The sequence below is a fragment of the Electrona antarctica genome (genome assembly GCF_951216825.1).
Source record: "Electrona antarctica genome assembly, chromosome: 13".
Taxonomy (NCBI): domain Eukaryota; kingdom Metazoa; phylum Chordata; class Actinopteri; order Myctophiformes; family Myctophidae; genus Electrona; species Electrona antarctica.
This window is the reverse complement of record NC_136794.1, coordinates 28,794,331-28,817,285: the sequence shown is the minus strand read 5'-3', so window position 1 is coordinate 28,817,285 and position 22,955 is coordinate 28,794,331. Positions and strand designations below refer to the sequence as shown.

Below are 22,955 nucleotides of genomic sequence, written 5' to 3'. Positions count from 1 at the left end.
GAAAGACTGTCAGTAAACATAGGCTACATGATGTTCTCCTTATGTTAAGTTACAATAGCATTGTAGAAAAGGCCAACTATATAACTTATCATCGTTGCTGTCGGGTTTCTGCTTGACAGCAACGTTATATAATAAATAACGGGGTTTTTTTATACCCATGGTGCATTGGATAACATGGAACATCAAAGGTGACATGAAAGTATAATGGCATATTGAAATCAGCTACAGTCAAGTGGCCATAGCCTTCGGTAATTATGAAATAGCGATGCTCTCATTTGCTATGGATTTAGATGTGCGAACTGCAAAGTCAGTGATGAGCTTACTGAAATGCAATCTGACGGTAACACGAGAAAGCTAAAAACAGCGACAGGGTCAGTGTTGATGGCTAGATGTCCATGATTGTTTTGACCTGTTTGACCACTTAAAGGAGTAGTTCACAAAAAAACCGACTTATTTTCTATCAATTACACACCCTATGAAGCCTTGAATTCATGGAGATTGTTTTTGTTTTTTGTCACATTCTTGAGCCAATAATTTGATGACAGGGTGGCTGAATTCAAGGTCTCATGGGGTGTGTAATTGATAGAACATGAGTCATATTTTGGGTGAACTACTCCTTTAAGCGCTATATGTGCTTCGTAGTACAACAAATAGCTAAGATAGCTCTAGAGGCTCACAACGTGAGAAAACTTTGGGGAATTTGCCCACATTTTGGACTCTGATTAATATGGTTCATGAGCTAGAGGTACAGTGACTGTAGAAGGAGCAGGTACAAGAGGAATAACACAGCTTTTATTAAAATTTAATTTTGGCTACATTTATTCGAGCATGGTCATTTCCAAGAGAAATTAAAAATTCAATAATACTTCAGACAATTCAGGAATTTCATCATCAACAGTCCCTCTTCACCTCGTCAGTGGGATGAATAAAGTGGATTTTTTTTCAACTCTCAAAAATACAGTGTTTTCACAATATCGTATCAAAAGTTCCCCAAATTTAGAATTTCCAGTAGTTGAAAGGAAATAAAAAACAAAACAAAAAAAGGAAAGAAAATTAAAATGTCCAAATACCATAGACGCTCTCTATTCATAATTTGCTCCAATAGTCAATGACAGAATCCTTTTTACTAAAATATATCTATTTGTTGAGGAACTATAATACTGTACACTACAGTATGAAATAAATAAAATTAGGAAATATAAAATGAGTCACATAAATAAAATGGTAATCTTAAAATAAGAACAAAATGAAATTTATGTTGGAAAAATCAACAACGAAAAAAAAACAAAGTAATACTGACAAAAAAAGGTCATGGAAAAAATACAGAGAATTGCACAAACATATGTAAACTAACAAACTGCTGTCTATCTATGCTAATACTGACATAGGTACTTCAAAAACAAGGTGAAATATTCATTTTAATACTGGAGCCAGAGCAAAGATAACACAGGTCAAACTCTGATTTACACTGTACAAGGATGGCACTTGCAGAAACGCACAGGTGAAAAGGTTTGCATATAAGGCTTTCTCTTGAGAAAATAAAACACACAAAGGCTCGCTCGCTTTAAACAACGGAGCCCTTCATATTTCGATATTTCGCCCCTTCACTCTTTCTTTCACTCTCTCCGGTCCATTTTTTCTATTTTTTTCTTTTAACTTTTTTAAGACTCACAATGACATATTAAAATCACACAGGTTTAAAGTTCCTTCACATAAAGAAATTGTTTGTGAGGCCCAAAATTGTGTGGTTAGTTTGCCTTGCAAAAAAGAGGGTAAAAAAAAACAACCAAGGACATCACAGTAAAAGTGGGCAGACAAAATACAACACTGACAGAGTGCTACCGTGTCTTCAAGCACGGTATAAATATCCATAGGCTTTTATTTTTTTCTCACTCTCTCTCGCTCTCTCTCTCTTTTTTCAAAAGTGTTTTTGTAGTGATTAAGGGGGCAGAGTGCAATTTCCTGGTTTGGGGTTTGAACACAATGAAACACAGAAAGGTTAAGAAGAACATTATAGCACCACACAGCTTTTAGGCCTTAATAATACTGTACATTAAAAACAGCTTCATTTCATTTAATTATAATGATAATCATTATTACTTCTTTTTTTGTTTTTACTTTTTTTTTTTTTTACTTTTTGCATAACGTGGATTTTTAAACAATCCCACCCAGCTTGTTCTCACGACTCTGATGTTGGCAGTCTCCACATTGCATCTTGAGTCCATCTTTACAATCTTTCAAAAAACAAAAACAAAAAACCTAGAGCTCTCGTACGATCGAGCCCTTCAGTTTTGTCTTTCTGTGAGTTTCATGTTTGCTGGAAGAATGAAAAAAAGGAAATGAAACAAACCAACATGACAAATATTTGCTGAAAGCTTTGTTTTCCCCTCTCTCTCTCTCTCTCCCTCTTTTTCTCTCTCTCTCTCTCTCTCTCTCTCTCTCTCTCTCTCTCTCTCTCTCTCTCTCTCTCTCTCTCTCTCTCTCTCTCTCTCTCTTTCTATCTTTCTATATCTCTCTCTCTCTCTCTTAAGTGTTACTTCTTTGACTCAGTCCGCTTCCTCCTGGTCCGATTTCCCGTCTGTTTTCCCTTCTCTTGAACTCTCATCCATCGAGTGCACCATATCCTTCCCGTCGTCGTCCTCCTCGTCCCTCGTCGAGTCCATCTGCGTGCCCACTAGGCTCCTGCTGTCACCCTCGTCCTCTTCCTCGTCCTCTCCTCCCCGGAAACCTGCCTCCCGTCTGTCTGTCACGTCCTCATACGCCTCGTCCACGTCCCTCTCTCGCCCTCTCACCCCTCCCTCCGTGCCGTCCCGCAGGATGGTACCGCCCCCGTCCTCCTGCTGGTCCTCTGGGTCTGAGTAGCCCATGGGCGCCAGGCCCTGCAGGTAGGCCCGCCTCATCAGCAGCTCGGTGGGCTCCAGGGGGCCCTTGTCCCGCGCCTCCCTCTCGGCCGCCTCCCGCTCCTCGGCCTCCCGCTTGCAGTACGAGTAGCGGTGGTTCATGTGCTGCGAGTAAGAGCCCGAGTGGGAGAAGCGCTTGCCGCACTTGTCGCACTGGTAGGGCTTCTCGCCCGAGTGCAGGCGCGAGTGCTCGATGAGATGGTGCTTGTGTTTGAAGGCCTTCTTGCAGATCTGGCACTGGTGGGGTCGCTTTCCTGCGGAGACACAAGGGGTGAGGGGAGGCGTTACTCTGGTGACTCCACACTGGAGGCACAATAGCAACACACAGAAACATGCTTTCACAATGAGTCTGGTGGAGGACGTTCTACAGTACAACACACATGCAGTTTTTACCTCAGTGTATGTTGAGTGTGTGTTGCGTGCAAAAACACATGAGTCATGAGTTAGCCACATAAGCTCTTATATACTTCATTGTACAATGAATAGCGAAAACAGACAATCTAGATTGTTTATTATTTTGTGCTATTTTTTATAACTTTTTTTGGCCATTTTGTTTTGCCATTTTAACCAATATCATTTTATTGTCAAAAATTGTCAAAAATAGGGATGCCAGGTTGAAAGTGGTAATTATTTTTATAAAGACATTTTAAAGACTTTTATAAAGACTTTATCTATGATAAAGTGGAATTTACAGGACGAGATCAGCTTAGGAAATGAATCACAGTGGGATTGTGAACCGGACCCCACGTGTGTCCTGTGAAATCACGTGTGTCCTGTGAAATCACACTGAATCTCAATGCAGAATAAAAATCACACTGATGACCTACTGTAAGCTTGCCATCACATGCACATCTTAGAGCTAATTTCAGCAGCTGCTTAGGTGGAAGGCCCTTAGAAACGCGAAGCCCGCATTACTTTATGTGGTCGTCTGCGACCGTAGCAAGCTAAGCCAGAGAGATCAGATGCCACGAGCACCAGGAAAGGTGAAACTGAAGCAGTCTGGCCTTACGGACGGTGTGTTTTCATGACATCATCGACCGAATTAATATCGACTCGGATCAGGCCTCCCTTCACACGATAGTATGACGAATGTATTTGTGGGAGGCTTTTCACACCCGTAAATGCCCCCCCCCCCTCCCCTTATACACTCAGACACAAGCTACAGTAGACACACACAATACACAAGACAGTCTCTCATACACACAGAGATACACATTATCCATATAGTGACACGCATACACACAACGCACAGCCCCGCCACCTGGATTTACTACTACTCTAGTCTGCACTACCGGAAATCTATTCCATCTGAATTCTGACAAGCAGGATGGGACTTGTCTCATGCCAAACCAATAGGCCTGTGTGTGACACCCTTTCCAAAGCGCACATCCCACGCACACATGCACAAACGCCTTCCACGCCGTGTGAAATGCCAATAGTCACACACACACACACACACACACACACACACACACACACACACACACACACACACACACACACACACGCACACACACACACACACACACACATGCAGGATTCCAGACAGCCACGCACTGGAATGTACGTACACACATGCACACCTCCCCGCATGTGGGCGCACGGTACAGGCCAAGACTCAGACACACACACACACACACACACACACACACACACACACACACACACACACACACACACACACACACAGGCAATTCCTAGCCACAAATAGCCTTGGAATGCCGGCAACATCTTCCATAGTTGGCATACTTAAACTGCCCCCCACCCTCACCCTCTCTCCCTCCCTGACACCCCCACGGAGGGGCAAAAATAAATGAGACGGTGGATTCCTGGTGGAGCGCTCCTGCACTGCATGTGTAACAGGGAGTGACAGGGAGATATGAGCGAGGCATGATGCAACCTGGTGAAACAGAGCAGTCGTTCTCAACATTTTCAGGCCGCAACCCCCCCAAAAAAATCATATTTGACCTGGTGACCCCCCAAAATAATCATATTTGAACTGGGGACCCGCCAAAAAAATCATATTTGACCTGGTGACCCCCCAAAATAATCATATTTGAACTGGGGAACCGCCAAAATAATCATATTTGAACTGGGGACCCCCCAAAATAATCATATTTGAACTGGGGACCGACCCACAGGTTGAGAACCACTGAGGTAGAGGAGGTCACATATTTTGAGGAGATTTAGCTATTTTATCCATATATTATTTTTCCTTTTATAAAAAAAGGGGAAAAAAAGAAGACCCAGATATGTCACACAGGCAAATTAATTAATGGGATGGATGTGTCTCCCGTCGTAGACCTGGCATCCTGACGAATGCCCTGAGAGTCAATGGTGTAAACCTATCCGCACCACTTAAAAGGTATGCTGCTGGGCTACCGCGCTTCTTGTTCCAATATGTGCTCGCTTTAAGGTGTAAAGTTCAGAGTTCGGTTTACCTGGAAGGCGGCCTATTTATGTCCAGGTCATGCTTAAACCGAAGGGGGAAACACAACTCTCTCTTATCTGAAACTTTTCCCCCCTTTTCTTCTTGACATCTGTTACCCGGTGACACTCAAAACATGCACAAACACACCGACACAGCAACAGACACGCAGATGCACACAAGCATGTGTTCTCTCTCTATCTGTCTCTCTGCCCCCTCCTCTTACACACACACACACACACACGCATGTGCATTGTGCACACACACACATTGAGACACAGTATGAATGGTATTTGTATTTGTGGTGCTGAATGTAAATGTAAATCCTTTACATACTAAAAAAGATCCCTACCCCCTGTTGAAAAGAAAGAAACATGTTAAAGGCCATGGTTTGGAATACAGATAACAAAAGGAAAGAAAAAAGAAAGAAAGAAAGAAAGAAAGAAAGAAAGAAAGAAAGAACGAAAGAAAGAAAGAAAGAAAGAAAGAAAGAAAGAAAGAACGAAAGAAAGAAAGAAAGAACGAAAGAACGAAAGAAAGAAAGAAAGAAAGAAAGAAAGAAAAAGATAAAACTAAGAACTACAAGAGGGGGTGCTAAGTGACAAAAAAGAAAGAAAAAATGGAAAAGTGAAGAAGAAAAAAAGATCGCTCCGAAGACAAAAAATATGAGGAAGAGGAGAAGGGCACAAAAGCATAGGGGGTGGGGTAAAAAAGAAGTGTCCAAATGTTATATACCTGTGTGCTCATATTTGTGTCTTAGGAGGGAACTGGTCTTCTGGAATGTTTTGTCGCACAAGTCACACGCGTACATACCACTTTCTGTCTTCTTAATCTTCTTCCGCGAGAGGAGCGAGTCGGCGTCTGTCAGGTCCTCCAGGCCTGACAGATAGTCTGCGGTGCCGTCCAGTAGTTCCCCCTGCGTGGGACAAGAAGATGAGTCAAAAATAATCCACACCTGTCACCTCCTCTCCTCCACACCCTGGAACACACTACTGTATATGGGGCTATGACTAGCCAGCATTGTATTGCAGATTAGTTTATTATTATTATTATTATTATTATTATTAATTGAATAATCAAGAATAAAAGCTGCTCCCTCTTTTAATTTCAGTGCCCGGATCTCCCATTTATTTATCAGATGTCTTATCATGTCTGATCCAAGAGCACCTTTTACTAGTTTAACTGTATACTTTTACGTCTCTGGTGAGCACCTGGTTGCCTCGTTCTCTCTGCAAAAATATGTATAATGCATTTTGTAAATATCAAATTGAATAGATTGAATCAATTAGTCTGTTAAACCCACCTAAGATAAACTTCATGTTTCATAGTGTAACAGTATACTGTAGTACAAAAAAAAACAACCAAACTTTGCATTGTGATGCAACATGTTGTAAGCGTTTCAATCTGCCAATTTTGAAATTGCCTACAATGAAATGCTTCCAATAAATGTACACAAATAAATAAAGAACAAATAACAAAAGCAATTTAAAATTGTAATTTTATACATGATGTTAAATCAATAAATTCAATGTGTTGCACCCCTACACCTGCTGCCTCTACCCCTCCTCATCCTCCTCCTCCTCCTCTACCTCCACCACCTCTATGATCCCTAGTCTGGACAGAGCTTAGTGGGCCCCACCTGGGTGGGTAAGTCCCCTTGAGCCACAAGAAGACAAAAACAAGGTAACATATGGGACATAAATTCTTGTGTTGTGGCGTTTCACTGTGATTATAATACACAGCCACAGTGTAAACACGGCTAATTGAATTATCTTGAGACAAAACAGTCTTCTTTGAATCCTCGAATCATAGAGAAGAGAATTGTTGGTTTTAATGGTTGTAGAAACTGAAGAAAAAAATGATATTTTGTTTTGCTCTGGCAGCTGGCGTAGCTGTCTGCGCACCTAGGCCACATGGTAATCCAGCCTGACAGTGTGTCACGATGTGACCCCCGATCCCAACAACCTTTTCTGCGTGTCACCCCCATCTCTCTCCCCATTTCCTGTCCGCCTACTGTTAATCTATCAATAAAGGCAGAAAAAGTGATTTCACATTGAATGCCTCACCTGGAAACCTGGTTTCCGTTGGTACTTTCTCCTCTGTTGCATTTCAGCGAATGTGGCTGCCCCGGTGGCATAAGTATAGGCCATGTGTGGCAGGAAGCTCATCGGGTCCAGGCCTGGGTAGGGCCTGAGGCCTGGGATGCTGGCCTGGGCTGACATAAACGCCGGGGGAGGGAAGGCCCCGTGGGGCGGCAGGGAGGTGTACATGTGACCGCCGGTGAAGGGGTTGATCCCGAAAATGGGACTGGTGCTCTTCTCCAGATGATGATGATGAACACTGTTTCCTCCATTGTGGCCGTCAGAGCTGTGGAACTCCTTCTTGATGTTGACCAAGGACAGTGGCCCCCCCTGTTCCCTTGTCGGAGCCTCCCCATTGCGCTCGACCATAAAACCGTTGGGTCTGTGCCGCTTCTCTCCCACAGAGATGCCCTTGCTGTGTGACATGTGTTTTGGCAGGGACAGATCCAACGGGCTATCCCCATGGGCATCCTCTGAGGCTAGGCTGTTTGGAGTGTAAGAGCTACTCTGTGAGTTTTTCGAAGAAGTCGAGGAGAGGTTGAGGGGTGATGGAGTGCTGCTCCTCAAGTGGTCCATGGGGTCTAGTGGTTTGTCCCCTGTCTGCCTGTTGGCTGTAAACTGGTTGGCCTTTGAAAGTCTGTGGGAGACGTCACCGTTGGCAGAGCCTCCGTGTAAATCTGTGGCAGCGATTAACATGGCATGCTGTGCCAAAGAAGACATGGGTGACCGGTTCAGGCTGTGGTTGATGTCATGGACACTGCGGTCGTGCAGAGGTGACCTTTTCCTCAGATTGTTTCCATGGCTGTTGTGGTTCTTCCACTGGGAAAACCACTCCTTGACAAACTCTTGAGGGAGGCCCACAGCAATGGAAATCTTCAGAAGCTCCTCTGAGTTGGGCTCGGTGTTCATGGCAAAGTAGGCCTTGAGCACCGATACATGGTCCTTGAAGGGGTTGATGGGGCTGGTGGAGCCCCTCTCTGACAGAGCATTAGAGAGCAGGGTGGCCTGCTGCTCTCTGCGGCTAGCAGCAACACTCTCAATGGGCTGCAGGACCGCCTTGATCTCCTCGTTCATCTTACACAGGTAACGCTCATGTTGGTGCAGCGGGATGGGCCCAGGGAACGTCTCCTTGCAGAACTGGCAAGAGAAGGGCAAGAACTGGGGCTGTCCGTCGTGGGACTTATCCTCGCTACCGAAATCAACAGAGTGGTTTGGCTTCTCTTTCTTAATGTCCATTTGCCTCTTGTGGTCATCGATCAGGCTCCTCGCTTCGTTGACCTTCTCCAGCGTGTAGTCAATGATGCTCTTGGTGGGGCTGCCATGTCCAGCCACCTGGAAGCCAGCCCGCGAGGAGGAGAGCGCCAGCTTCTGCTCCTCCATCTGGGCTCCTAGTTCCTTCATATAGGCCCTGAGCTTAGAGATCTCCTCTGGGTTCCCATCCATCTTCTGCCTGCAGACTGTATTGTCCACGATCTGGAGAACCTTCTGCACTTCGCTCAGATTGTTCAGAGAGCCTGGGTAGCCGAGCAAGGGGAGGTCCAGCCCCATGCCTCCCAGGTGCTGCAGGGGGCTTTGGGAAGAGCTGTGGATTCCATGGGGGCTTCCCCCGCGCCCAGCTCCGTTCATGTAAGCCCCTGGTCCCCCAAAGCCGTGCTGAGAAGCCATCAGTAGCCGGTAGTCATTGAAATCCATCGGCTCTGCTTTGATGTCGAGGTGACTCTGTTGGTCTTGTGAGCCCAGTGGCCGCCCGTTCTCCAGTTTGTGGCGGAGCTGGGCCAGAGCCGGGCTGCCGGGGGAGGAAGTGGTGGAGTTAGGGGAGGAGCCAGGCTTGGAACTGTTTCCGTTGCGCACTCGTCCATTGACGGCGATCAGGCCGATGCATTTCTTGCTGCTGATGTGGGAACTGTAGGATCCGGAGTGGGAGAATCGCTTCTTACAGTTGGAGCACTCGTATGGCTTCTCACCTGAAAACAGAAAATATGCATTGTTACTCAAGCTTTTTGTAAATGAAATGTGCACCATTTAATGTACCATGTCAATATGGTAATGACATTAAATAACATTAATTATACCAGAATTATTTGGTATGAATTCTATGTAATGAAACAGGATTAGTTCATTACTACAAGGGGAAACGTTGTAATAAGTAAGTAAAAAGTTAAAAGGACAAAGACAAAATCATGTATAGTTAATTGGAGCTTAAGAAACCTGACGAGAGCACAAGAGCCAATCATCATGTGTGAACATTTCTATTTCTATTCCGTTTCCATTCAGCTCTCAGCTTGATGAGCTATGGCTCCGTCCATATGGCTGAATTAGTCAGTTACGAAACAAGGTCTAGTGAGCTATTCTAAAATGGAATGAGTCATTTACAGACAGAGGCCAAAAGGGAACACTATCAATTTTACTGTTCATGGGGTTCAGTCATTTGAATACATTCTGAAACAGAGACAGAGGCTGTCCCACAAGTCCTTTTAATAATACCCACCACTGTGAATGCGGAGGTGTTCCTTCAGGTGATGCTTGTATTTGAAAGCTTTCCCACACTCGGTGCATTTGAACTTGCGGTTGCCGGCACCCTCGTTCAGTAGCTGAGGCTGTGAAGAAGAAACATTTCAAAAATAAATAAATAATGGGTAAATAATACAGTACAGGACTTTTCATATCAGCACAACCCGATCAAGAAAAGAGTAGGAGTTTCTTAACAGACAGTGGTGGAGATTACAAGGTATTCACACTGAATAGAATATAATGAGTTACATTTACATGCATATTGTATAATTCAGCCCCAGTACCATACGCACAAAAGCCCCCAAAATATGAGCTTGATTTTGCATCTAAATTCCGTAATCTAACTGATAAAGCAACCCATTCATCGCGGCATTCTGAAAAACCGTGTGGGTTGACTTTGTTCAAAGGTAACACTTTAGTGTAGGTGCATTGCCTCCATTTGCATTTCAAATAAGTAGAGATAAACAAACAAGACAACATTGAAAAGGGCAACAGAGTCCCTCAAGCAAATGTGAAAAAAGTTTAGAGTGGGAGGTGATGTTCACGTCGAGTGGTTAAACAAACATATCAAAAATCCCTTCTTAGCTTATTTAGCATACAGTGATTGTGAATGTTATGCATGCGAAGTGAGCCAGAAACCGGAATATGGATTTATTTTATGATAAAATGTGTAGGTCAAAAATCTTCCAGGGAAAAGTAGAGAAAAAAACAACAACAACTGGCAGAGACTCATTTCTTCTTAGTATACAGGGTCATAATAAAAATATGCTGGAAGACAATTCTGTCTGAATTCACAGAAAATCTGTGTGTGCCTCTCAGCTAAGGTCCTTGCACTTGGATGCACCGAAGCCTGAGTTATGGCTTTCTGCGTACAACTGTGTTGCGTCCGCAATGCATTGTGAGTTTGCAAATTGGCTATTTTCGTCGCGCGATGCATATACGTTGCCACTCGCAAGACGTCGGAGCATAAATTAGGCACAAGGTAGTCACATGACCTCAGCTCGGTCTTCCTTTAACTATTTAACTAGGGAGGAAGTACACAAATAAACAAGCACTTAAAGTCATTTGGGGATTATGATACTCCAGATCGCTGGGGGAAAAGACCATCTGCTCCTGTTTAAGGCAGCAAGAAGGAGAGGAAAGGGGGGGTCAGGTGAAGGGGGGCGAAGGGGGGCTAAAGCAACTTACTGCTTCTGTTACGGTGAGCTCAGGCAAATTTGAGGTCCGAAGCTGACAGGCTTAACTCAGGAAATCTCATTATAATCACAGTATAATTGGAAAATTGAATGATTCACTGCTTATTTACATGGTCTAATATGAGTTTTGGATGGGGAAGGGCAGGAAAGAGGCAACACCGGTCCATTTGGACTATTTCTATTTCTTTGCTTAAACTCCCCCAACTGCTAAATTGAGATTTTGTAACAAAAAAGGCTTTTCCTCCTCTGAAGGAAAATAAATCAAAGTTTGAAAATCATAGGAAATGGCCTATATATCTAGCACTATCTTTATTAGTGCTAGTCTCTAATCAAATCTGTTCCACTTCCAGTTCCAGCAACAGCTGATGTAAAAAGTCAGATGGCCCGGGGAAGTCAATATGCTTGCACATCCCACGCATGCTTCACTGTAGGCGGAAGCTTGGGGGAGAACAACATAATGCAGCTGCTAACAAGCAGTACAGGGTCTTACTCTCCCTTTTTTTTTAACCACTCAAGCCGTATATAGGCTACTTCATTGTATGACAGAATGCGAATATAGCCGATCTGCAAGCTCATTTTTTGCTGTTTTGGGAAATCTTTTTAGTTGAGGAAAAAAATATGAATTCTTTGAAATGTAACCAGAAATGTTCCAAGAAATATTGTTTTTAAATTGTTGACATTTTTGGAAAGATTTTGCCGCAGAATAGGGGCGCCATGTGTTTAAGAAAATAAGAGAACAAGAGGCAAAAAACTAAAGTTGTTACAACAGGAGAAATGACAGCTACGGGGGAATGAACCCAATCATTAACTCGAGAGAATAATGTAATTCCGCACAAGCGCACCAAGAAGCCATGAGGAAACCATTAAAGACATCCTAATTAGAAATTATTTTCTTTTAATAAAAGAAAAAGGAGAAAAATGAATAGAGGGGCAGTGTGTTGGAAACGGTGCGTGTCCCAACCCGGCGGTGTGAGAGGACTGATTAAAAAGGGAGGGGGGGAGAGAGAAAAAACAACAACTCACCGATCAAATGTAGAGAAAAAAAGAAAGAGCGGATTAAGAAGAGGGGGGGAGAAAGAAAGAAAGAGAAACAGAATATCATCATCCCGTGTCGGACTCGTACCTGATCTCTCCCTGGCTTGTGCGTGGCCATATGGCGCTCCAGATGTGTGCGGTGGGGAAAGGTCTCGGAGCACAGCGGGCAGGAGACGCTGCTCTCCTCGTTCTTCTCGTGGCGGTACTTGATGTGCTCCTTGAGCGACGTCAGGCGCTTGTAGCCCCGGTCGCAGTAGGGGCAGGTCAGGAGCTGGGCAAAATCATCTGGAGTGCCAGGTGGCAGGTCTGCACAGGGGGGGAGAGGACCAGAGGGTCAGCGGGGTCAGCTAATGGAGCCCTAATGGGCAGCGAGCCCGGCCTGTCTGCGGTGTGTAACCCGGGAAGAAGAAGAAGTGCTGTGCATTTGTGTCTGTGTCTGTGCATGGCCCCTCAGGGTTCACTTTTCCCTTTGGCGATAATAAACAGAAATAGACCCGCATGAGAACTGCAAATGTAAAGTGTATTAGCTGCGGAATATAATGAGCAGTGAAAAGTCTATTTCCTGTGTTGAATGTAAGGTAGAAGAAGCATGCTTGCGGACAGAAAAGGGGGGTGGAGGCCGGGGCACAATAAGATGAAGTGCACAATAAGATGGAGTGTATTTGCACAGATGCACAGAGGCTGGGCTTTAGTGAGAAACACACGTCAGTGGCTGTGCATTTGTGAATTTGCAACACCTCATGAATTCCCGTTCAAGCCACTTCTTTTATAATATACTGTGTACTGTAATATTGCTTTCTTGGTAGGTGTTCTGGACGTGTCAACTTTAACCTAGTGGGCTGTCTCTAGTGTCTAGATCCAGTGAAATGGTCGGAAAAAGGAATGTTGTAATGCTAATAGGTCTAGGGCGTTCGGGGAGCATCGCTGGCCCATATGGGCCAATCGGCCATGTGTCAATGGGTGAAATGTCACTGAAGTTTTCCTGTGCATAAGTCAAAGTGCTGCCTGGTGACTTGAGCCTTAAGGGTAATTTAGACCGCTGCAATGTTTCTCTGCAACATTCTAATGCCCACAAAACATCATGAGCTTGTAGGTGTGCTATTTTCAGCATGCGCCACCGCCGTATAAAGCAGGTTTAAAAGGATGTTGTCTTTTCTTTGGTCTGAACTATTAGGCGTTTACCATTTTCATCTTGACCGCTGGCCTCCGGCGTGCCCAACCGCGTCACCTCCTCCGGGGCCTCTGGGTAAATGATGGCCGTGTCTCCGCGCTGCAGGTACTCGGCGATGCTGGCGGAGTGGCCCTCGCTCTCGTCCAGCTTGCGCTTTAAGAAGTATTCGTCCAGCTCCGACGCACCTTCGTGTCCCTTGACTGAAGACAGGAAGCAGGGGGAAATGTCAGAGGCCGATAAGTTAGTCCCCCTAGGCCACCACCCAACCCCACCCCGTTTGAAGGACGTTAACATGATGGTACGCAGGAAAACAGATCTGGTCTAATTGTGATGCAGACCGCAGAGGAAACCATTAGGGAGCTACTTAGCGAGGGTGTATACATTCAAGTTAACCATTAACGATATTCTGTAATGGTTTCTACAAAGAAAAATAACATAATAGATAAGAGATAATTTCGCTATTAAGTGATGCACCACTGTTAAGTGAACCATCTTGAGGTTGGGGGCAGAGAGAGGAGAAAAGAACAGGCCTTTAAACATTTCACTTAAATATTTCTCAGGGTTGCTGCAATTTGATTAAGACACAATTAGATTGCCCGGATTCGTCAATTTCGCAGGGGATTTTTCTTAACATTTCTCAAACACTAAATGTGATTAGAAATCAGATAGGAGTTAACGAGGAGACATCACAAACATACTGTATTACGTACCGAACAGCATGATCTGCTGAAGATATTTAATGGCCGTGTCAAGCCTTTTTTTCTGTACACTTGCATGCAGATATTTACACTTTAAAGACATTAACATCAGTGTTTTGAGTAGCAGTCGCAGAACCCTCGCTCAATGCTCCGCTCGGCTAGACTGCACTGCAGCCATTATCTTATGAGTCGCTAGACGGGTAAACGGACAATTTATTGTGTCATTGCAAAACCAATTTGAAAGTACATGAACCAAACAAATGAGATTTGGGTCAAAACTCAATTTCGTGGCAAAATGCTATTTGCACTGCACTCCTGCTCAACTTACACATGTTTTCTTTTGCTCACTTTGATTTGTAAAATCCTGAACACTAATTTGACTCTGAGCGCAACAATGGACTCTTTACAGGGTCCATTTTGTCACTATCAGACTTAAACACTTTAAACCCTGGTGTCACTATTATGTCATTATCATAGGCGAAATAACAGATCTACAAGCTCACATTTATTGTTTAAATAGGGCATAAGACCATCTTAGAGAGATTTATTTATACAACAGTTTGAACATATACAGTATAAGTTTATGTATGTACTGCATGTATAGCAATGGATACGTGTGAGTAAGGATGTCTGTGTTTGTTTGTATGTCTGTTTTGTATGTGAATTGTGCTAGTCTGTTTTATTGTTTTATCTGTTTATTTTTGTTTGTTTTTTCTTGTAATGTCTGTGGTCACGTAAAGAAAAACTAATAAAACATGAATGAACAAAAAAGAAAGGAAAAGACAATAAGAAAGTATAAGTAACACTCAGTATTTTTGCCTTATCTCACATGGCACCCTGACCGAGTTTCCTGTTACGTAAATCACCTGAATGACTTGCATCAGTAGCTTGGCGAGTAATCCCATCTCGCTATTTAATACTGCTGCTGGTCTAATGCAGGTCTGCAAGCTCACAACGCGTTGGAGATCTGCTGTTTCTACTATTATTTATAAAATGTAATCTGTACTTTTGAACACTTACTGTAAGCACGTTTACTGCAGTACTTTACTGGCGTTGAGTGCTTTGTGGGCAGGGGTAGTGTTGTGTTGGGGGCTTACCTGTACCGTTTCCCACTGCGTGGAGAGATCCTTCAGGCCCCAGAGGTTCATACTCGTCCTTCGGTTCATCTGTGAAGGAGCAGAGAGGGAGAGGGAGAGGACAATTTAATTGATACTCCAACCTGTGCCCAATTCCTGCTTTACACTCACTCGGACGCTATATAACATTTTGCTGCCTGTCGCCTGCTGAAAATAGCAGAATACAAGCTCACAATGAGTTGCGACACGATGCGATTGCAGATCTGTTACTTCCGGCGAGCGACACCGTTGCACGCAGCTAGGTATAAATCAGAGGGCTTAACACAGTTTTTCTTTTCTTTTCTTTCTCCAATAAATTGACCGTATGACCGCAGCTAGCTAGTGCAGCACTCCAGGCTAAGTCAATTGGAATGCCGCGGTGGCGGCGGACAATTCATGCTAACAAGCACTTCTTTCCATCATAATGTGAAGGTATTTTCCACATAACGAGGGATAGGCAGGCCAACGGGGTGTACATATACTGTGCCTATTGTGTTTATTCCTCCTGGGCCTTCTCATGTGACTCCTCAACAGGAGTCACAAGTATCATAAGCTTCCCCTTCAAAGGAGGGATATACAACCCCCCCACCCGCAATAGAGGGGAGCCGTGTGCGTGCGTGCGTGCGTGCGTGCGTGCGTGCGTGCGTGCGTGCGTGCGTGCGTGCGTGCGTGCGTGCGTGCGTGTTGGGAGAGGTGGGGACGGGGTGGAGAGGGTTGTTCCCTCCTCTCACCTCCTGGTTGCAGCAGGTCACTTTTCAAAACTTCCTTCCTCATAAGAGTCTTAAACAGGAACCGTGTGTGTGTGTGTGTGTGTGTGTGTGTGTGTGTGTGTGTGTGTGTGTGTGTGTGTGTGTGTGTGGCCTAATAGTCCTTTTATGACTCAGACAAGTCACAAGATATTATTCTGCTATCATTATGAGTGAAGGACAAGGATCATTTACACATTTTATGAAACCCTGTATAAGCAAAATAACAGCCAAGGTTGCCCCCTGTGCAACCAAACAGCACATCATCCCAGTGTGTGTGTGTGTGTGTGTGTGCGTGCGTGCGTGCGTGCGTGCGTGCGTGCGTGCGTGCGTGCGTGCGTGCGTGCGTGCGTGCGTGCGTGCGTGCGTGCGTGCGTGCGTGCGTGCGTGCGTGCGTGCATAGTTGAGCAGTATTTATTTTCATTAAGATCCCCCAAATTGATATGTATTTGACCACAGACCCCCATCAAAAAATATGTTGTTCCACCCACAAGAGAAGATTTGTGCTAAAAATTATATATTCAAAATGATTCAAACATTGTCAACATTTTCCAAGATAAATAAATAAATACGATTTAGCCGATCTACAAGCTATTTGTAGATCGGCTTCAAATAACCAAAATTTAATAAAGTGTTGGAAATGATTCTGATGCAACTATATTAGCTGACCCATTAGTAACACTGCAGAAGTGTAGAAAGGAAGAAATGAGAGAAAGAAGAAAATGTGAAATAAAAACTAATACAAATCTCAGCCGTTGACTACAAGCAAGTCGTTTAGCACTTAAAAGTCCAGTTACATTCTAATTGTAATTAATTATTGTTATTCTTTGTACTGTGTGATTGACATAATGACTTAATATTAGACCTATATAAAAAAAATCTAAACCAGTTACATGGCTATATTCTATTTGATTTTACCTTACACTGCCTTAAAAACAATTTTACCTAAAATTATAAACAGCTTGCCAATCTAGAAAATAGCTGGTTAGAAAATAATAATTTAAAACAAATGATTTGGCACAGTGCAATCATTTTGTAAAGTAGGCCACTAGGCCTACCATTAGCCACCGAATCTGTAATGCAAGTTGGATTGGGGTTTATGGAGGAGTACGTTTAATGATGAACGTTTAGGCACGAGAACAATAGCTGCCCACACTTACACAGAGTTAAAGTGTGTTTCAAAGCAAATATAAAAAAGAATGAATGACACCCTGGGCTTAAACTGCTGCTATTACCTCACAGGAGTTGTCGCTCATAGTCTACCACACAGATAAAATAAAATGGTGGCACACTAAACGCCTCACGCCAATGAAAGAAACATGTGGCTTCTCCTCTCTGATGGAAAACACTGGGAGGAGAATCGATGCCAGACACTTTACAATTAGTGCCATTCTCCAACATGGGGGCTTTTTGTGGGTTACTTGTCTCAGAGCGGCAAAACAACGGGACAAAAGCCTGTGAGTCACGCCCTGCACCGCTGCCGTAGAATCTACACACTGTACTCAAGTGTCAGTCTATTTTCAGTCAACCCCTCCTTCACACAGCACTTACACTGTTGTACAGTACAGTACATGGCATATAAAATGGAGGCTCATTGTGTTTTTTAGTCTCTCTCTTTTTGTTTCTTTCCTCGAGAGACACACAAGATGGAGGTGAAATGAGCATTTCAGTTCTGTTTGTGGTTCTCCTGTTTCGACCTTTTATGCATTCTCGGTGTGAGTCAATCTGTCACACTGCAAGCACCGCTTCTGCTTTTCACTACCTTGCTATAGCTTTAGTCTCCCCACCTTTGCTGCTTACAGTGCATGTGTGGTGTTCAAAAATGAAAATGGTCTGGCTGAGCTTATGTGGCTGAACTCTATTATGATTATTTTGATTCATGTGTCTCGATCAGTCAAATATCAACAGCTCTGCTCCTACTCTCTCAACCAAGAGGTGATTTTCTTTGCAAATCAAAGTGTTGTTTGTACTGGCAAACCGCAGCAAGTAGCCTATAGTTGCCATCTGGGCCTATTTTCTTTTTAAGTAATAAATGAATCATGTCGGCTTAAAATGTGCAGATTTCACATTTTCCTTCTATGTTAAAGGTTGAACACTCCAACAGTTCAGATCACATTAAAAAAGACCTAGATACTAAATTGCTAGTTTAGCAAACTAACTGTAGCAGATGTGCTAATCTGGCATTGATTTCTTTTACAGCTTCTCTATGATCATTATCGTCATCATAGAGAAACGCTCTCCACGCTCCTGACATTAATGCTCTTTTCATTTACATTTTGAGCTTTGGCCTGCGTTCAATATTCAAAACTCGGCAGTATTTTCCCAGCTCAGCGGCGCGTGCGCGCACTGCGCCAGGTCATTAGCGGAGACGGATTGGTGATGCCGATCCGTTTTTTAAACCGGGTGTCTCGCATGAGTTCTTGCCGCAGTCTGTATCTGTCAAGCAGCCCCAGAATGGTGGGCCTATTATGCATGTAAATGGCCATCATAAAGCTCCAAATTTCATTTAGGGCCGTTAATGAGTCCTGCAAGGGCCCGGCTCCCCTCTTAACGATCCCGTTTGGTTCCTAATTAAAAGTATTTGTCTTTGTGGCCCTGGTGACACTGGTTGTCCTGTCACTGCTGCAGATGAGTGCAGGAAGAAGGGGGGGAGGTAAAAATGGAGAAGTCTGACTCTGAAGAGGCAGGCTGACAGGCTTGAAGAAGGGGAACTTGTCCATCATTGATATAGGTCTGTTCCATTTATAGGGTGTTGAGCTAAGGTCTGCCCTGGCCTCTCGGTTCAGCTCCAGTCTTAACTCCTGTCTCAACTCCAATTACAAGGAATTTTAGAACAGGTTGTTCAAACAATACGGCTGCATGGAGCCAGTAACAAGGGCCCGTTAAAAAACTACGAAGCCGCCTTTGTATTGTTTCAGAAATCAAAATGAAATATTTTTTTGACATACTGTGTGCTCCATCGAGGCTTTGTTCCGCAATACTACGGCTGTGTTCTTCCAAACATACCAGGGGGAAAAAATAACAAGGATACAGTTGAGTGTTTACAGCTTACTGGCTTTCACACAGACAGGATAATGAAGGGGGAAAAAAAGACGGCAAATAAATGAGAGGGAGAACTGCAAGAGGCTGGAGAGACAGAAGGGTGTTAACAGTGGTAGTGTGATGAATACGTGTGAGAGAGAGGTTGGTGGGCTTGGGTTAGCAGCAACATGGCACCAGCCTGTGAGAGTAAACTGCTGATGGTGGCCCTTACAGATTCTCTATATGGAGACATTTCATTGAAAGGCAGGCCATAATGGGATTGTTATCATAATATAAACTCAAATCTAAGAGTTGTTTGACAAAATATTGGTCAAAACATCGGTAATCGATGGTCTGCGTCTAGAACACTTTAAAATGGGGATCGACATCACACACAAAACTCTGGCATCACTCTAATTGAAACAAACATGAAGTTCTCTTCGTGCCCGAGAGTGAGATGATAGATAAACACAGAGTGGGAATGGGTTTCTTGTGTGGCTCGTACAGCGTGAAGTGCTATCTAACATGCTCCAGTAATCAGAAGAAGAGCAATAACTATAATGCCTGTCTGACATAATACTGGGTCGGTGCTGTGCCCTGACAATATCAGATCTACAAGCCCAACAAGGCGGCGCGGTGCAACACACAGTGGGATTGTAAATCATGTTGGTGCACATCACCGGTGCTCAACTAAATATAAATCAGACTTGCTGTGACAACTATAGTATAGCTGTCTGCTTGCACGGCAGGGTCATTGTACTCAAGTGATGTGTCTATAACACAATACAAAAAGTAATGCATGTCTGGGAGATGATAAGGCGCTTAAAAAATAATTAGTACTTTTGTATCTCAAAGGTCATATACACTTCCATTGTAGCCTTGTTAAGATACAGTAGCATTAAACACATGGAATTTATACACTTACTCACGTGCACACAAACGCTCACAAACAAGCACAGTGAAATGCAGTGGTGGTAAGTAACTAAGTACATTTACTGTACACTCACTGTACTCTGTTATTTTTTACATTTGAAAGCTTTAAATGGGACATTCTGCACAATTAGTACTTTTACTTTTGGTACTTTAAGTATATTTCGAAGCCAATAACGTTTGACTTCTTCTTGGACTTCTACTTGTAACAGACTATTTCTATATTGCAGTATTGCTACTTTTACTTAAGTAAAGCATGTGAGTACTCTTTCCACCACTGCACACAAGCACACAAACACACACGCACGCTCGCACAGAGAAACAAACACACACGCACCAGTGCCGTTTAGGTGGCCACCGAGGTCGTCGTCCCCCAGACGCCAGGCGTGGTGGTTCTGTCGGCCGTCCCCACGGCCCCCCTCCGAGCCGCCCTCCTGGCCGCGGTAGGACAGCAGGGCATGTCCGACGCGGGGCGAGGCCTCCAGGGCGGGCACGCCGGCGGCCGCGGGGCTCCCCGCCCCTCCGATCTCCTCCTCCTCCCCGCCGTTGGCGAGGCCGTTCTCCTCCGAGAGCAGCGCCCTTTCATCCTCGTCCGTCTCCGAGCCCGTCTCCACCACATTCTCGTAGTTCAGCACTGCAAAGACACAAACAAAAGACGGGCCTGTTAGGGTTTCAAAAACAACATCCGCCCATATTATAGCTCTAGTCGTGGCACAGACCGAAAAGTAGAAGGAGGCGAAAATCACATTCCTTGGTTGAGAGGTTGGGGAGCTATTTTTTATTTTGTAGTTTTTTTTGTTCATGCAGCCCAGACACCCAGGGGAGCCAGCTGAAATGGAAGGCCTTTTAAATATTATATAACTTGATAACATAACTCTGCATGGGTCTGAATCCGGAGTGTGTGGGGGTGGAGGGTGGGGTGGGGTTGCAGTGGGGCCGCAGCACGCGTGGTAAACCATAAAATGCCTGCGCTGGCGGTGTGGCAGAGTTGCCCCCTGATATAAAGGTGCATGAGAAAAGCATGCAGGAACACGTTGAAAGAAGAAAGAGGGAGGGTGAAGGAATAACAAGAGGAGAAAAGGAAAAGTAAAGAGCCATGACATCATGGGAACTAGACGCAGGAAAGAGGGCCCTGAGGGTGGGAAAAAAGAGAACAATTTTCAGGTTCATTTTGAGTTCTGTGTATGCCTAATAAAGCAATATTTCGACAAGCTCTCATGCGCCTTATCTCGAGAGGCCACTGCCAACTCCAAGAGTGAGTGGGAAGTGGCTAAAGTGAGGCATTTTCTTGTCGATTGCTGGGTTTTTTTTCTTTTTCTTTTTTTCTTTTTTTTATCATTGGAGGAGGGATATTATTTAGTTTCCCTTGACAATGTCCAACCATAAACCTTTACATCCCTAACGGCATACCAGTTCTGCACAGGTTCCCAGGGAAAACCAATACCAAATACAGCTATTCTGTGTGTGTGTGTGTGTGCGCTATTCTGTGTGTGTGCATGCGTGTGTGTGTGTATGTGTGTGTGTGTGTGTGTGTGTGTGTGTGTGTGTGTGTGTGTGTGTGTGTGTGTGTGTGTGTGTGTGTGTGTGTGTGTGTGTGTGTGAGAGTGCATGTGAGTGCACTTGTGCGCGCACGCGCCTCTCTTCCCCTTTGGGTACATGGAGATTAGGCTGTGCATATCTGTTCATAATATGATCTTTGTCTGACTGTATGGTTCGGGCACTTGCCTCCCGGACAACTGCGCAACAGGTGCAAATTAAAAAGGGGAGCCACGGTGGGCTGGGCCGAAATCTGCTGACCTGGGCTGAATACCAAGAGCAGCGGAGGGGGGGTGGAGGGCGTGGGACAAAACCCCTCTTTAATAAGAGGTGTGACCACAAGGATTTAGGGGGAGTTCAGACAGGGTAATGCCCTCTCAGATCAAAAAAAGAGAGAGAGAGAGGGAGAGAGAGAATGAAGGACGGAAAAGAAAGCGCTGAAAAGTGAGACGTGAATGCTCGTTGTGTGGTCTAGGTATACGTTGGATATAATATGATCTCACTCAACGTCTTAACCCCCTCGCTCTCACAGTCTCTCCCCCATTTAGCCACGTCCCCCTCCGTCCCCCTCCCTCCGTCCCCACCCCCGGGCCTTCGCAACAATGGTGGTTTTGCCTTTTCGCTGAAAGAATTTCTGACCCCGCTCTCAAACACGGAGGAGTGAGTGAGGAGGACTTTGGAAGAAGAAGGCTGTGTGTGCAAAAGATGAAGACAGGTTTGCATAATTTCTACTTTCAACCCCGCCAAAAAGAGAAGGGGGGGAAAAAAAGTAAAGTTGTTTCTCGCTCTCTCTCACTTTGTGTTTAAAGAAGAATAAAGAAAAAACCCACACAAGTATGTCGAGGGTAATGTTGTATAAGAAAACATTTCTCACAGTATAAAGGAAAACAACATCACAACAGTGAAAGTCACGTCATCTATTTATAGCACGGCGAGCTGTCGAAGAGAAATGTTTGTGGAGAGACGTGCACCTTTGTTTACCACTTTACGTATGTTGCTCAGATACTTGGCCCTGTGTGTTGTGTCGGGGCTGTTTTGCATCTGTGCTGCGGTGGGCAGGAGGCGGCGGACAGAGAAAAGCCAGTGACCTCCCCAAACAAAAGCAATTCATCCCAGTGTTTGCCTCTCCAGGTCACATGGGCTTGGCAGTGTGGCAGATGTCAGTGAGGGCAGAACAGCCGGCTGGGGATACTCCACTGATGTGTTTCATGAAAGACGGGGCTGATCATTTTATATCCCCCAAAATTGCGCAACTCATACGCTTGCACCACCTGTGCAGTCTCTTGTTTCTAGTCCTTATTTTTTTTTAATGAACTTTCTAGTTCAGCTTTTTTTTTTTTTGCCAGGTTTGTTTCGTGACAGTACCAAGTATAGAAGTAGAATAAAAAAAGAGAAACTTTGGGCTGTGGCATCCCGGAGAGCCAGCTTTGTTCCTGTGACATCTTTGATGGAGCGCTATACCCTCCGCTGCCGTCTCTGCCGCACCTCCATTGTGTGCCTGAGCGCCGCCGTTCCGACCTGCTAATCTCCCAGAGGTCCATTGTCTAAGCCCGTCACCTCTCCACCGATCGATCCTTTGTGCTCATT

At 44.5% G+C, this 22,955-nt stretch overlaps 1 protein-coding gene across 3 annotated transcripts in view; it reads right to left on the bottom strand.

Moving 5' to 3' along the window:
* Positions 1-772: 772 nt before the first annotated feature.
* zeb2a (zinc finger E-box binding homeobox 2a) overlaps positions 773-22,955 on the bottom strand; it is a 70,749-nt gene continuing 48,566 nt past the window's right edge. For 2 of the 3 annotated variants that reach the window (XM_079518853.1, XM_079518855.1), the window contains exons 3-10: positions 20,170-20,466; positions 15,118-15,186; positions 13,334-13,522; positions 12,240-12,457; positions 9,898-10,006; positions 7,395-9,373; positions 6,064-6,244; positions 773-3,154 (exon numbers count right to left, since the gene is read on the bottom strand). In XM_079518853.1, coding sequence (XP_079374979.1) covers positions 2,547-3,154; positions 6,064-6,244; positions 7,395-9,373; positions 9,898-10,006; positions 12,240-12,457; positions 13,334-13,522; positions 15,118-15,186; positions 20,170-20,466 — 3,650 coding nt within the window. In that variant the 3' untranslated portion in view covers positions 773-2,546. The remainder of the gene's footprint in view (positions 3,155-6,063; positions 6,245-7,394; positions 9,374-9,897; positions 10,007-12,239; positions 12,458-13,333; positions 13,523-15,117; positions 15,187-20,169; positions 20,467-22,955) is intronic. The other variant, XM_079518854.1, reaches the window with a different exon arrangement.